The sequence below is a fragment of the Coloeus monedula genome (genome assembly GCF_965178545.1).
Source record: "Coloeus monedula genome assembly, chromosome: Z".
Classification (NCBI taxonomy): Eukaryota; Metazoa; Chordata; class Aves; order Passeriformes; family Corvidae; genus Coloeus; species Coloeus monedula.
The window spans coordinates 38,261,407-38,277,985 of NC_138822.1; the positions used below are offsets into that span (position 1 = coordinate 38,261,407).

General features: G+C 37.0%; 1 protein-coding gene across 8 annotated transcripts in view; it reads right to left on the minus strand.

Moving 5' to 3' along the window:
• The window catches only part of MPDZ (multiple PDZ domain crumbs cell polarity complex component), a 102,806-nt gene that overhangs the window by 51,550 nt on the left and 34,677 nt on the right, over window positions 1-16,579 (minus strand). For 5 of the 8 annotated variants that reach the window (XM_082301620.1, XM_082301618.1, XM_082301621.1 and 2 more), the window contains exons 13-21: window positions 15,974-16,053; window positions 15,111-15,257; window positions 13,739-13,906; window positions 12,558-12,743; window positions 9,665-9,874; window positions 7,112-7,228; window positions 4,389-4,547; window positions 1,220-1,507; window positions 192-315 (exon numbers count right to left, since the gene is read on the minus strand). In XM_082301620.1, coding sequence (XP_082157746.1) covers window positions 192-315; window positions 1,220-1,507; window positions 4,389-4,547; window positions 7,112-7,228; window positions 9,665-9,874; window positions 12,558-12,743; window positions 13,739-13,906; window positions 15,111-15,257; window positions 15,974-16,053 — 1,479 coding nt within the window. The remainder of the gene's footprint in view (window positions 1-191; window positions 316-1,219; window positions 1,508-4,388; window positions 4,548-7,111; window positions 7,229-9,664; window positions 9,875-12,557; window positions 12,744-13,738; window positions 13,907-15,110; window positions 15,258-15,973; window positions 16,054-16,579) is intronic. The other 3 variants (XM_082301617.1, XM_082301619.1, XM_082301622.1) reach the window with 3 other exon arrangements.

The following is a 16,579-nucleotide window of genomic DNA, read 5'->3' on the forward strand; positions in this document are numbered from 1 at the left end:
CATTTCACTTCTGTGTTCACAGCGACAGCAAATGAATCCAGTGCCATCACAGTCAAAAACGACAAGAGCAGCAAAGAATGAATATCCTGTCCCCACCAAATGGAAAATATTTAGTTTTTACCAATAAAACATACAAGGGAAACCAAAAGCCATATTCCTGAAGAGGTTACAAAAAAAGTCCGCTAACTTACCTAGGCTTGAATTGCCTTTTGCAATAGTGATTGTCTTCTCATACATGTTTTTGACTGAATTTGGGGGTGTGGAACTTCCCTCCAAAGATACTGGGCATCTCTTTTCCATTAAAAGCAATTGATCCTAACATAAGGAAAAATAACATTAGTTCAGATTACCAACATAAAAATATGATTCATCATACTGATCTCAACTACTTTTGCCTTATACAAAAGCCATGGACATAATTAAGTCAGACTCCTTATATACACATTGGTATAGTCAGTTCATCAAAGATCAAACAAACATCATGATTTCTGTTTTCATTCAGGCAATATACCAAATCTACCAAAAAGCATGATTTTAATTTAGGGACATCAAAATTAGTAAGATGAATTCAAGGGCCTCAGATTCATTCACCATAGATGTCTGACAATTTGCCAGTACTAAGTAACAAATCTTGTATGAAATCGCAGCTTTTTTAAGCATTTCTTAATAAACCACTAAACAGAACAAATAAGAAACACATGTCACAGTGACTGAAACATAAAGGAATATTCTGTTTGCACACTGCAGCATCACAGGTCAGTTTGTGAGCTGAACTGCACAGGCTTGCAAGAACACCATGATGCAGGACATTCACACCACTCCCCCTTGGTTTCCTAGGCCAGATTCCAGCTATGTGCCTCCTACTTGCACTCATGCCCCTGTGAAGGTTAACAAGGGCTACAAAAACTCCCGTGTCCTGCCCAGTGGGTACACTGTGGTCCAGCAGTATCTAATGATGTGAGGCCTTAGAAGACTTGTATATGCCCCTGTACTGCCAGGCTCTGAGAAAATTCCATCTTGATGCCAGAAATTACGCCCTGTTGGAAAAGTCTAAATCCCGAAGTTTTGATGTGAGCTCACACATTTGAAGGACATTAATAATCAAAGAACTACATGAGGTTGTTGGCCAGTGACAATTTCTGTACGGAATTCTTTGGCCTAATTACAGGCTTTCTGTACGCTTTTAAATTATTATCAAAAAAAAAAGGAAAATAACTACTTTTTCATTGGGATCAAGCTGTGGGGTAGTAGCAAGGCTTATATTTAGTACAATTTCTGGTGCTGTCTGAGATCCTGTCCATGTTGCTGTATTTTCACTTTCATTTTGGTTGATATCCGAAACATCCAGAGTCAGAAGATCTGTTTTAGTTAAATCACTTGCAGTTTCCAGGCTACAGTCCACTACAGACTTTTCATCTCTCAGTCTCTGATCCAGATTCATGTTGTACAGATTCTTCTCAGATACATGGAAATCAGCTGCAGCATTTGGGCATTCCTCTCCAACAGACTGTTCAACACAGGAGACAGTGAACAATTACCATTCATTTGTAGTATAATTCAAAACCACATACCATGTTAAAACCTTAAACAAAAACTAATCTCATAGAATTCAAACATACTGCTCTAAGATCAGTAAGATCAACCTCATCTGCAATTCCCAACAGGCATTCATTCTACTATACAGTGAACTTGATTTCTTAAACAATTTCTTCTGCTTTATAATACCAGAAATCAGTAAAGTAAGTTACTAATTCTAACTTGGTACTCTTCAATAACTTTCTACTAACTTCAGCAAAGTAACATTCACTTACACATTCTCATACTAGGCATAATTCCAGTAAGTTTTTAAAATTCAAGCATCCAATTGTTTTTCTCAGGTGAAAGAACTTTGCAAGACCAATGTCTTTACTTTCAGCACACTTAGCAAGAAAAGAGGAATTCCATACAGCTCATACATAAAAATGCAACGTAATCATCCATTTAATTGAGCAGAAACATATTAAGATTTCTCTTTCTCAGGAAGAGTGACAAGTACAAACTTGGTCAAACCTCAGCAAAAAGTGAATATGGGGGATTTGAAGTGTCACAACAATGAAATACAATAATGCAATTACAGAAGCTTACCGGTTAATACTTATTGCAAATCTAACAATTATGGCTGCAGTACTAGGACTAAGTTCTCTACACATTTGTTTAGACTTCCACAGTTCTGAGGTGCTGCCTTTGAAATGTTTCAAGCGATTTCAATAATCACAACATTCTGGAAAAAAAACCTTCAAATATTCTCTAGCTGACCTTTTAAAGTAAGTTATTTTAAAAACATGCATGCCATTAGATTTTAAAAAGATACATTGAGGACTCAGAAGTTAGACTTACAGGCTCTGCATCAGTATTAGGGATTTTTCTCTGAAATGCAAAAAAAGTAGTCAGAAACAACTACCTCTATCTGTCTTAGTTGTTATGCACTGGTCCTATTAATTGTTCTATTCCTTTTTCAAAAAGTTGGAAAAATTCCCAGGATTTGGGGATATTTTGCAACATTTTGTCTCAAGAGCCATAGAATTCATTTTTGTCAACTTTCATGAGGTGCATACATGCTTGTTCTGTCCCCAGACAAGAATCAAAAAAGCCTAACCAGTAAATAAGTAGTTTAAGTAACAGCTGAGAAGATAACTGAGCAAAGCCTAAACACAACTAATCTGTATGATACAATCAATGACATAATTTTCTACCTTTCTGAGAAAAGAACACAAGTAGTATAATCTATTAAAATTATTTTACAAGGCTTCAAATACTTCTGGGACATCTACTCTGTTGTGTATCCATTTCCAGACCAGTGAAAACAAGCATCAGATTATACTAACCATTTATTTCATATGTCATATATACATATTAAGAGTTGCATCATACGCTTGTTTTTATTTTTATTTCACGTAAAGAAAAGTCAGTGCTGTAATTTTTAAAAATAACACAATTTCAGGAATTTGTAACTATAGTAACATGTGGCCTCACTAGAGCATCTTCATTTTAAGTATGTTTTTCATCATCTATTTTAAATGTGACACCAAAGTGACACTCAGAACCTGCCAACTGCCCTGCAGCCAGAAATAACTGAAATATCTCTGCATTCCTCATAGCATCAAGTAGTGCTGTTTTAATTTTTATTCCATTTCACCTGCTTCAAAAGTCTTCATTAATGAACAGATTTTCCCACTATGTTTTGTGAACCACGAATAGGTTACTTGATGAGAACTTAATACTCACCTCATACTGGTATACAGAGATGAACACTGAAAAGTCAGGACCGTGGCATTTTAAAAGAACATGTAAACCAAAGCTATCTTTAAGTCACTACTGAAAATAACTAAAGACTCTCTAGAGCCTCAATGTACTACATAATGTAGATCCAGTCTCTATCTCACAAAATGCTCCTAAGCATGTAAAATGCATAATCCATTTAAGTAACAATTACAGAGTTAAACAATGCAAGCTGTCCCACTGGCACAGCAGAGATGTGCTCTTCTGTGGATTAGGAGAAACCATTAGAAGATGAATCTAGCTTTCCAACCAGCCTCTCATAAGGGCTAAATGTATTCCAGAAAGGTTAACGGCAGTTACTGCAGCTCAGGTGTGGCCGAAAAAGCAGCAGCTACTCTACTCAAGACCACAGACTGCAAAACCAGTGGTTTTCAATGATGACTGCTAGGAGAATGGAATTGGAAGGCTCTAGGTTAGTGAAATAAATCTAAAGATTTAAAAGAAAAAACGAATATGAAAAACCATGGAAAGAAACAAAACACAATCAGGTCATTATGAGTATGTGACCAAGAACCAAAAAAAGCTACCGGTCTTCTTAACACTGTTAAATAAATATTCATTTATTGCTTTAAATAAAAATTATTAGCAGAGTTTTGATGTATACATATTTAATTACAGCATCATTATGAAAATTTCATTCAAAACCACAGAAACATACTAATTTTGAAGCATAAAAGCAAAACTTAGGATGAAAACTTACTCTTGCTTTTCATACTAAAATACCATAGAGCAACACAGTCATTTTGTGTTACCACTCTTTACTATGCTTTGAATGACAATTATATTTTTCTAGCAGACTGCTCACCACACCTTTAATACTACAAACACCTCACCATACTCTGGCTAAATCATGCCTTGTCTAGCAAAAATCCAAGCTTTGTGCCTCCTATCTGCCTCTCTCTTCAACAAAGACATCTGCAAGATGTCAGCATTACTCTAAACAAAAATTTAACTTTGTAACAAATAGAGCATTTTGATCCATGATGACACAAAACATTTATATCTGATAATACAGCCTGCTCACACTTAAAATTAAAGTTTGCCATCAATAAAACCATCTTCATTTTTACCTTCGGAGTTGATAATGGAAGAGAAAAGCTGTCGTTCACCTCACCGCTACAGGCGCTGTCATGCAGAGCTGTCACTGAATCCTGGAAGACGTCTCTCTCTAGAGAATACTGTGATTCAAAGGTGGACTCATCCGCTAGATCTGCCTCGCCAGAGTCCACCTAACAACAAAAGCAATTCAATCAGCCAGGCTGTTGCCATCATGCCACATAAGCTCCAAACACATGCACACCAGCCACTACATACTGATACTTTTCTTCTTTTTTTTTTTGGTATTCCATGTTTAGATTGAAATTACATTTGCACAGTGCAGTAGGAAAATTTTCTGCTTCCAGTAATAATCTGTATTACCACAACTTCAAAGCTTGCAAAGAATATCTGAAGTAAAGCCAGAGTCTGAACCAGAGGAAGTTGCGGGGCTGAGGCAGGCTCATGCCTATTAATAGAAGTACAAAGCATTGGGAGAATTCTGCTGTAGTCCTTGGTGTCAATATTTTGATTTCTTTAGGGCTTTTTTTCTTTTCTTTTTAATTTTCTTTTAAAAACATTAGCATGGAAAAAATAATGAGCTTTACTTAGTGCCACATGTCAGGAATGTTCCCTTGACTCAACTTCTTAGGCTCAGTTATTTTTATATGCTTTTAAAAACAATCATCTGGAAACTGCAGTGCTTTACAGAACATTTATATGAAAAATTCATTACATCATATTTTTAATAGATTTTAAATTATTTTGGTTTTGACAACAAGATTACTATGGGCATTCCTGTATTTCTATTTCTCTTTTATTTATGAGAAATAAAATTTTTAGAAGAGTTTCAGACACAGACATGAGTTCATGGGTATTTTTGCCTTTTTTTTTTTTTTAATGAAACATAATTTTTCCCAAGACTCATATTCTTTCAAATACTAAAATAAAATTAAGCCCTAAAAATCCTAATTTATGGTGCTTTATATACTACACTTTGATTATTATTTTATGTCCCCAGCAGAGCTCAAGAACACAGTGTAGGCCAACAAAAATGATCACTGGGTTAAGAGCCATGCCCGTATAATAAACTTGTATGAAGCAGATGAGTGCACCCACCTACAGAGATGGGACTAACTTGTTTTCCAGCCCCTGTCGTTCATCATACTATGAATTCATTATAGCAATAGCAACAATTACCTGCAGTAATTCAACATATTGATTCCTTTTCAAGGTAAAAAGGATTTTTTTTTTTTTTTTATTATTTCAAGCCTGAAGACTTAACTACTAATCCAAACTGCTTCTTTGCTGTAACTTACTCTCAGCTCATCTTCTGGAAAATGCATATTTATTTTACCAAAGCTATGGTCTAAAAAAAGTATTGTGAAAATTCAGGACAGATCTGTAGAATCTGAGTACAGATCTGTCTACAAAAAAGAATTGTCTCATATGTGCACTCTGAAAACCTATCTTCAGCTGGGTGACTGCACATTTAGTTTCCTATTTTGCACATTCAGTTAGAAACTGACAAACTTGATTGACAATTTTATTATGTCATGTATTTTCCTTGCTTTTTTTCACAAGTTTTTTTAAATATGAACCACAGATGGAAGTCAAATTTTTAGATAGTTTTAATCTGATCATTTCAACACATCTTTAATTAAAGGTCATTTAGAATATAAAACTCATGCTTCTTCTCAATGAATGGAGCAAGACAAATACTATTACCTAACTGCTAAAGGGAACAAACTGAAGATTTAAAAACATGCAGTCTGTTTAAAGGAAAGTTAATAAGCCAGCTTGTCATCTGCAAATGTGAACAAACAGCAAACATGCTGGAAGCAGTAATGCAGAGATTTTCACCTTGACAGGACCCATTTCAGGTTTTTGTTTAGTTTTGAGTTTTTCTGTAGTGAACTAAGTTCTGGTGCTTAGAAGCTGCTTCCCTGCTCAAATCCCCAGAAAATAAGGGCCTAATAATTTCAACATTAGATCCAGACCAGAAAAATAACTATAAGGATTCACACGTAGAATACATACATATACATGTCTATTCTGGGTTGTTTTTTTTTTTTATTTTGCGGGAGGAGGAGTTGGCGGATTTTTTGCTTTTTTGTAGAGCCCTATTTCCTGTGTCTTTTTAATCTGAGTTTTTATTGGTAACTTCTGGGCTATGTAAGGCACTGAATGCTCAGGTAAGCCGCATTGTTTGTACAAGTGAACACCTTTTGACCTTGTAAATCTCATAATCACTGATTGACGTTGAAGGCTGAAGAATATTATTAGGAGGAAGTATTTGCAGCTTTCAAAGACAGCGCTCCTTGTAAAGCTGGATTACATGCAAAAAGGGAATATCAAAATCTTTCCATGGTAAAGAAGTGATGTATTATGATACACAGAAGAATAAGCACATGAACATTTTGCTAAAAAAGCTGAGATTTCCAAAAGGATGCTCAGTGCATGCAAGGACAAGTGGATGCAAGGATAGCCATGCACTTTTGAAAACATCAGCAAAGTACGTTTTTTTTCCCCCCAGTAATTAATATATCATAGGCCAGATTCACAGCTCATGCAAAAAGCTGAAGTCTCTAGATGCCAATTTCTACAATGTCAGGATCCGTCCCACCTACGGTGGATGAGTAACGTAAAGACAGCAAACACTAAAAAATAAGCAGTAATAACTGGACAGTGACAAGGCAACTCCTTTCACTACAAAATGCAAAGACTGAAGAAATCTGTGGTAAGTTGGGCCACTAACCAGAGCCAGCTCAGCATGGAAGAGGGCTGCATCAGCTGGCCCCTCTTCCTCAAGTGACTGGGCAGTGTAGAAAAAGCAATCTTCCTTAGCAGAGACATAGCCCTCCTCAGGTGAAAGCTGCAGAAAGAACGAAGCTCTGAGTCGGATGAGTGGCCTGAACACAGGAGGTGCAGAGTGCATTCTGCAAGGGGGGCAGGGGGCTGTTTAGAAAGGCAGATGGATTCCAAATGCAGCAAAGAGTTCATTTCAACCACAGTCATAGTATTCAGTAGGTAAAGAGACAACTTTTTTTTTTTCAAATTTACCTGAATTGATTCAGCTTCACACCTCATTCTGTAACCCCAAGTAACAAAAAAGGCTTATCCAGGTATACCACAGATCCCACAACTTAGTCTAAGCTCATTTTCAATTTCTGTTCTTAATAAAGATATACTAAAACTGCCGCCACAGCTGCAAACAGAGAAAGAGCCTAGTAGCAAAGGTCTTTATAACCTTGCTAGCCACAGAGCAATCTTGTTTGCAGGCACTCTCTGTTTTACAATTGTATCTGCCAGACTCTAGAGGACAAAACATAATTCTGACTCTAAACCAATAGCTTTTTCCAACATAATTTGTTAGTAGGTGCATTTTGTCCAGTACTGCAAAAAAAGCAGTGATTATTTGCAATGTTAAATTAGTTGGCAAGCATAACAAAGGAAATACTGAAGTACTGCCATATGTTTACAACTTTTGGGAACAGAAACAAAACCCCCATGTATTTTCTCTTTTAAAGTGACATCTTCTAGAGTATGAAATTTTTGATTGCAATTAAGATGGAGTCTCCAATAAAAAAAAATAATTTAACAGAGCAGGTTAAAACATACTCTCCTACTACGAAAAGTAGTTTCTGGGAACTTAAACTACAGCCATTCCCTCCCACTCTCTCCGCAAAGATCTACTAAGAATGAAAATTTGGTATCTACATCCACAAGGATTACAAGATTATGAATTCCTGAAAAGCAAAAACTAACCCCTAAAACTGTGCTTGGGCTTACTAATATAGAGAAAGGTATCTTCCTCATATGCATGAACTAACGCCATTCTACTGATTTGAATTTAACCCATCAGGGACTTTAGTTCACTAGCATTCTTACTGATACACTATCTCAGCCACCACAGGTCTCCTTCAACTTCCTTTTTTGAATTGTTACAGACTATCTTCTAAAGCCAAGCCGGAAATAACCAGTTGTATAGATGCATACAAACTGAAGACTACACACTATTACATAAACAAAGTGTGCTGTATGAATACCAATATTGCATATATACTTGTGAGGGACTGGAATGCTAATGGTCGATGAGTCAAACACTTGCAGAAGCAGCAGGTGCTTTGTTGACCAGGCACAAAGTAATCACCCCGACGCAGGGAGTGTACACACACACCACCAGAGACTGCAAGCTGGGTTTTGAGCCAGATAAGGGAAGAAGCTAGTAAAAAGCAAATCCTGTGAGGTGGGATAGTGCTTTTTATCATGCCCGTTACATAAGTGGCTCAGGTGTGAAAACTCCCCTCTGGAGAAGTGCCAAGACACTCACACATATGCTGAAGGTATTCATGCCTTGTCATGGGCTATAATTGGCTAAACTATGTGGTCCTGAGAGGAAGCTGTAATATCTTAGTTGTCATAAACCATCAAAGACTCTAGAAATGCCTCGTGATCTACAGTGTTACATGAGACAGTGCAAAACTTTCCATCCCAGGGGAAGTACCTGGACCTGGACATTCTCATCTACCCTAAGTGTATATTAACCCCCTGAACTTTGTGTTTCATGGGTTTCCCCTATCCCTGATGGACCAAGACTCTGACCAGCGGTTCAAACAAGGGGCATCAAAATCACAACAATCAAGTCTTGTCACTGGATCCATGCGTGGTGACTACATGCCTTTCTACCCTCATCCTTTCTCTTTGTTTTCCCTTATACATTTTCCTAAAGTATTACTTTTATGCTTTTATAGCGTTGCATTTCTAACCGAAATGCCTACATTTTAAAATTTGCCAAGCACCTTTTTCTACCTTAATGTTATAAAGCTTGTAAGTAAAAGTTTGTTATTGAACCTCTTGAAAGTTTTGTTGTTTCTCCCACACACCACCCAGAATAAATCAAACACCCTCTCTGAGCAGCGTAACAGGCGCAACAATACTATACCCCTGCAAAGGAAAGGATTTCGTAAATTCCAGGCAAATCAAATAAAAACAACTTTATGTCACCATCTCACACATTCAGAGAACTATGTAAAGTGTACAGCGTACAATATTATCCCTGTCAACTTTCAGCCCTGAAAGACTCTGCTGGTTGCAAGGTGCTTTGCTGTTCTCTCAGCTGCAAGACAGGTGTGCTAGGTCCTGCAACCACTACACCAGCCATACACTACCCAAGCCACTCCTATATGCAAGACAATAGTTGGGCCACCCAGGTGTACCCCAAAACACACAAAATGTATGGAGAAGTCAGGATCAGTATGTACCAGCTTGAATGACATGATAAGTACACACTGAATTCCCAAATCCTTACAGGCAGTGGTTTTGCAACTCCTATTTTAACTGTTCCTGTTGGGGCTCCTTTCAGTGCTTGCACTGCTTCCTCCAGGCTGCCATTTTCCAGGTTGATATCATTGACAAACATAAGCCGATCTCCAGGAAGAAGTCTGCCATCTTGCTCAGCCACACCCCCAGGAACTAATGAGCGAATCACAATTACAGTGTTTGCTGGATCAACAGGATCCTAATTAAATAAAGGAAGAAAAAGATTTCATTGTTTTACTCTTTTATATCTTGAAAGGTGAATTTTTATTCTTGAGCTTTTACTAACCAGAATTGTGTTAAGAAGTGTTGCTCTCCTCCAGATGAACCTTCAGTAGGAGCAAACCCTCCCGTCTATATGGTCCATACATTTAGACCTCCACTTATTTTTAATTCTTAAACATGAAAATTATTACTCCTTTGTAGGTGATGTTCCATCATGTATCTCCAGTACAAAATACTACTAAATTGCAGAGTGTTGTCCATACACATCAGAAATTCATATACTTCTTACTGCAATGGCGGTGTTGCAAACGCCATCCTCCCTTACACTCAGAGGTTTGAGGACACAGGTGGGCAATGCAGACTGGGGCAAATGTAACAAGGTAGACCGGGGACAAAGGAGTTCTTTTCAATAACTGTCTGATACTTCATGATCTTGCTCAACTGAGAAAGCACTCTTCAAGAGGCAAGTTCTTGCACATGCCTAATCAAATACTCACATGAGACAGGAATGTACCGATACAGGACTCTAATCAACAAGACAAAACAAAGTGGTGTTTGCTTTTAAGAAAGAAAACTGCTTTTAAGTGACCATCCTCCAATACACTGCTTCCTACAAAAAGAGCTAGCATCAAATACTAGTAACAGGAACATATGATTCTGCTATAACAATTATCACACATGCAAAATATTTGTGTGATTCTTACAGAACTACATTCACAAGGAACATCATGTTAATACTTCCAACATGCAGTTCACTTGAGTGCATGAACAGAAAAAAACCCCAAAAAATGTAATCATGTAACAGCTTTACTGATAGCAAAGGTAGAGAAAAGCAAACATCTACAAATCAGCACACAGTTGTAACAAGTTTCCATGTCAAGATGTACATCTGAAAGGATGGACACCATCAAGGTGACATGAGAAAGCCACAGGAACAGGGAGACTGGTGAAAGCTGGTGTGGGAGAGAAGTGTTGATGGAGGGAGGGAAGGAAGGAAGGACATCAAGAAGATCCTTATCATCTGATGGCAGTTAATGCAGTAAAAAGAATGCCATGGAGCAATAAGACACTTCACAAGTGGAAATAACTAGCAGTGCTGCAGATAGTGCTTGAGCCTGAGCACTGACATCTTCCTCACTATTTTAACAACAAATACTTACACTGTAACTTTAGAAGGCACTGCTTGACACACTTTTTGGGAAAAAAAAAAAGAAACAAGCCTCTCTAGTCTATGTGATAGTCTTCCTTAAGGTTAGAAATTATGTAAACTTTTCTACAGGCCTGCCATTGTATAAAACATGAGGAATGTATTAGTATGAACATAATTCTCCTAACTTTAGTCACTGTTCATTGGAAATCAATTGAAAATTTGATGGAAACAGCAAAATACCAATATAAATCTCAGTGTAAATTTATTATTCACAGCCTTATAAGAAAGCAAAACTTCGGTGACAGTGAATTTTTTTTACTGCATATCGAAAGAGACAACAAATGAGAATACACAAATATTATAACATAAAAAAAAAGCTAAGTTTCAGAAAGCTGACTAAAGTTGTAAGACTAACTCACATTTGAAAAATATATTAACCAATTTAAGGCACTTCCCACAAGCCTTTACTACTGTTATCCATAAACAAAATTCAGTCACTAACCACATACGAACCCACCATTTGTCTTAATGCTCAGAAAAGGCTTAAGCAAAAATATGTTTCACCATGTGCTGACATGGACTTCAAATACTCAGGCTCATCTGTGATGTCTGACTGCAGAGCATCATGAGCAACATATTAAAAAGTAGTCACTGATTCATAAAAGACACTTGACTATGCCTTTATCCTTCACCTTATTTCTCTACACTGCTCTTCTCCTTATCAGTGCGCAAATGCAATCTCTAAGGCATAGGTTAATTCTAAGGAGTGCCCTGGGGCTGTAATTTCCACCTGGAAGTGATCTCCAGATGTAAATGCATATACTCCTAGGGACAAGATCCAACAGAGATCTGGACAGAGACCTGATTCCACAGCACCACAAAACAGCTCAGCAAAAGCCTACATTGACCACAGGGAGAAATTACTTGAGGTTCAAATAAAAATCATCCACTGGAAAACTGGGAACAGAAGGAATATTTGTTCTGGGATCCTGACCAGGTGAAGGCAAGAGACAGGCACTAAGCTGTTTATTGGGACACACCAAGAAATATAGTTTAGATATCTAGGAATTCTGAAGTCAAACACAAAATGATGGGGATGTTTAAGCATGTCCTCGACAGACAGCAGATAAGCAAGGGATTTCAGAATTACAGTTCTGGATTTTAGTAAATCCTGCTTTAAGCATTTAAGTCCTTTATTGGATCTTGCCCTAAACACCTCACTGCAGGTGCAAAATACATGGCTAAATGCCTAAATATGCTGGCTACATCATTCGTTGTCCCTGGGTCACTAGAAGAGAGCTTTCTGAAAACCCTAATATATAATGGATTATCTGTTTTTCTGAACCAGTATTACCATCATCATTAGAACCTGCAGTCTTAATACAATGAGAGGAATATGTAATATAATTACTGGAATGCCTAAAATTATCCTTAAAATATATAGAACATACTGCAAGATCCAAACAATATGAAGTACTTTGTTCTCTATTCAAAGAAGTTCATAAGTTACCTGATAGTCCAATATGCTAAATCCAAGCCCCATACTCCCTTTCTCCAGCTCAATGTGCTGTACTTCTGTTTCCCACATTGCCAAAGATGAGCTTTGCACCTCTTCCACACTCTGACCCTCATCGGCTGTTTCCAAAACTGTTCCCTCTGTGTCTGAGGAGCCAATGAATCCAAGTTCTATGTGACCCTGATAAAAACAGTAAAAAATCACCAATAAAATGTAAAGACTTGTGAATCTGTAGAGACAAACCCCTGCTTAAAAAAAACAAGATAAAAAATAGGTGATATATCTCTAAATACAGAAGAAGTGCACTCAGGAGATTTAACGTACTCTGAAAAACCTAGCACAAAATTCAAATATCCTTTATAGCTATGCTCCACGTATATTAAACTACTGACTAGAAAAATATTTACAAAATGGAATTTCTGTCAAACAAAAAACTTCAAAAAACTTTATTAGTATATGCACTCAAATATACAGGAAATATATGTTATTAAATTGTATGTCTAAAATATGCCTTCATTAAACATAATCATACTGACAGTATAGTATAGTAGTAGTCAGAATATTTAATAAAAGTAAAAACAAACACACTTGTACATACACAGACTGTTCTTCAGTCTGTTCTTCACTTGGTTTCATAAAGAAGTTTAGAAACTATAAGCTGAATTTGGTGCCTTGCTCGGAACTCAGTTAACTGCTTCTCTTTTCATACAAATGCTACTGGTTTGTATACTACACCCTGTGCTGTTCCTACATGTTTAGTTCACCAGCCTGCCCAGAGCTGTGCACTTACGAGCGACGGAAGCGTCAGTCGATGAATGCAGACACAGTTATGTGCAATGTGAACCCAGAAAGCAAAGCTCAAAACTAGATTAAATACACTCAGATTCTAAAGAACACACAGTTCAACTTGCCATACCCCTATATCTCACCTACACAACATAAAGTACAGTACTTAGAAACTGACAGCCCCACATCCTAGAATATTTTTATCTATGACCAGGCAGGATTCATACCTTCTGGTGGCCTAAAAATGGCTGATAAACATTATTTGCTGTTTCCTATTTGTCTGGCTCCAGTTTAAAAAATATTAGAACATATTTCTAGTCATGTAGAACTTCACCTGTTTTTTTCTCAAGGAAACTGTCATTTTCAGTGATTGTTTAAAGACAAAATACCTTTTCTGTGAGTTGAACCTCAGACAGGCTTAGACTCTCTAGTATTTCTGGTTGAGTGATGGGTGGAGCTACTGGACGACAGCACACCATTGTCACCTTAATAGGCAGCTCTTTCAAGATACTGACCACATCCTTGTGGTTTTCTCCAAGCAGAGAGATCTGATTCACCTCAATAAATAAATACACAATGGTTAGAACTACAGAGTATTTTTAAGTACAAGAAGCAAAAATGAGTAAAAAAACCCCAAGAAAATCCCAACTCCCTTATCACCTCATTAAAAAAAAAGTAAAATAAAAGCAACAAAAATCCTCATGCTAATAGACACTTTCAACACTTAAATTCTACTCAGCTTGGTGCTCAGCACCAAGGTACACATCGAACTGAATGTGTAGTCTTTTAAATTCCATTACGTCACCCTACAAACACCACATACACTGTAGCTTCATATTTCTTGCATTTATGTAAACCAAATTCACATCTTAATTCCAAGAAAATAATTTAGAAAAGGAATTAGGTGTTTAGTCCCTTCACTGAATAGGGATAATCCCATGAGTCTTAATGCTTTTGCTACATATTCTTTTTTTGGTGACTGTCTTGGTTTCAGCTGGGATAGAGTTAATTTATTCTCAGTAGCTGTGCAGCGCTGTGTTTTGAATTCAGTATGAGAATAACATTGATAACACACTGATGTTTTGGTTGCTGCTAAGTTGAATCAAGGACTTTCAGTGTCTCATGTGCTGCTACTGAGGAGGTACAAAAACCAAAAAAAGCTGTGAGGGAACACAGCTGGGATAAGTGACCCAAACTGACCAAAAGGATATTCCACACCCTAGAGCATTATGCCCCCAGTATACAAACTGGGGAGTTAACTGGAAGGTGTGCTGTGTGTGATCAGGGCTTGGGTACAACGTCTGGCATTGGTCAGCAGATGGTGAACACTTGCATTGTGCATCACTTGAGGTTTTTTTTTTTTTCCTTTTTATTATCATTATTATTATACTTTGTTTAAATTATTAAACTGCCATTATCTCCACTTAAAAGGTTTTATTTTTGATTCTCCTCCTCATCCCACCACGCTGGGGGTGAGTGGAGTGGGTGAGCAAGTGGCTGTACGGTGCTTACTTGCCAGCTGAGCTTAGACCACAACAGAGACTCATGTTTGTATGTGAAAAGTCAGGTACCAGCTGAGAAATGTACATAAGCATAGTTATTCACATAAATATATGTAAGTACATATGAAGTGACTACTCAACCACTAACTGGCATGCAGTTAGATATGCACCACTCCCATGGTCATAACCTATGAGAAGAAACTTACAGCTCAAAAACCTTACTGAATGCAGACTAAGATAGAGTAGTATTTTATCTTACTTCCAGCAGTTCATCTCCACTGAACAGCTTGCCACTTCGTCCAACTGGCCCTTCGGGTAAGATAGATCTGATGAAATGATGACCCACTGTAGCTTCAAGACTTATCCCTAACCCACTGCTTTCACTAAACTTGTTAACCACAGCCACCTAAAATAAGATGAAGAAATGGTTACACTTGTCATATTTACAGCCAGATCTGTTACCTTCCATTTCAATTTACATGTAATGAGGTCAAAATTCCAGAACTGAGAAACCAGAAGTACTGTCATATGTAATGGGGACAGTCAGGTAAAAACTAACTCTGTGATCACATGCCACTTTGCAATATACAGGTGAGAACTGTTTATGACAACAATGTATCTAATAATACATACTTCTGCAGACACTACATCTATGACACATGGTTTTGCAGTATCTCCTAAACTCAGATACCACGTTTAATCTGTATCTACAGTATATGTTCTATGAATTATTTACATCATTACATTACACCATTTATTCAATATGCAGAATGGGGATGAAGTCTCAAGTTGTAGCTAATGAAGGGAGCTTTGAAGTTAATATCAAATACTGGTTTTTTCTCTAATACACATTTATCCTCCTGAAGCTAGAAAATCAGTGAAACAATAGTCATGGGCACAGTAATCTAATGAGTCTGTTATGGTTTTGATAAAATACAGAAAAATATATATCTACATTCAAAATCTATAATTAAAATAATCTCAACATACTAAGGAACGTATATGTAATTTTTATACATGAAGGAACAAATACAATACAAACATATTTCTATCCATATGTTGTCAACATAATAGATGGACAGATGTAAGGGCACTTAACAATAGTAAACAAAATTTACCTACCACTATTTCGTAATTCGAACCCATAATCCTCTGCCATTTCATCTTTGTAGTTGCTTCTTCTGTAGTAGTTAGCTGGAAATCTAAAATTTATATTTAAAATTATTGTGACAAAGAATTAAAAAATCTAGTCAATTCCTATAACTGATAAAGTATATGGAACATGCACAGTGATACAATCGTTCCCATGATGTCAGAATTCTCCTAAATAGGACTACAACCTCAGAATGTTTAGTCTCACTAAGCCTGGGTTTACCAGAGGAAAAACTCACAAAATAGTATTAAGATTCCAACCATGCAAAACTAACTGTGTATTTTGAAAGACATGAAGTTCAGTCAAATAATTTGGTGTATGTGGCTGTGAAGAAAGGATATGTATTTACACTAGCCTCAGAGTTGAGTCAATTCTTTGCCATTTTTCAAGATAATAGGCACAAAGGAAATTAAAAGGTTGCATTCATGCCCTGTGTTAAATCAGACTACATGTGGGCTGATCAGACTAATTCAGGGGGATGGCCAAAATACTTAAAAACATAAACTGTGTACTGATCCTTTTGAACAGACTCTGAATTTTACAGAGGATGTCCAAAAACACAATCTGGAGATTTT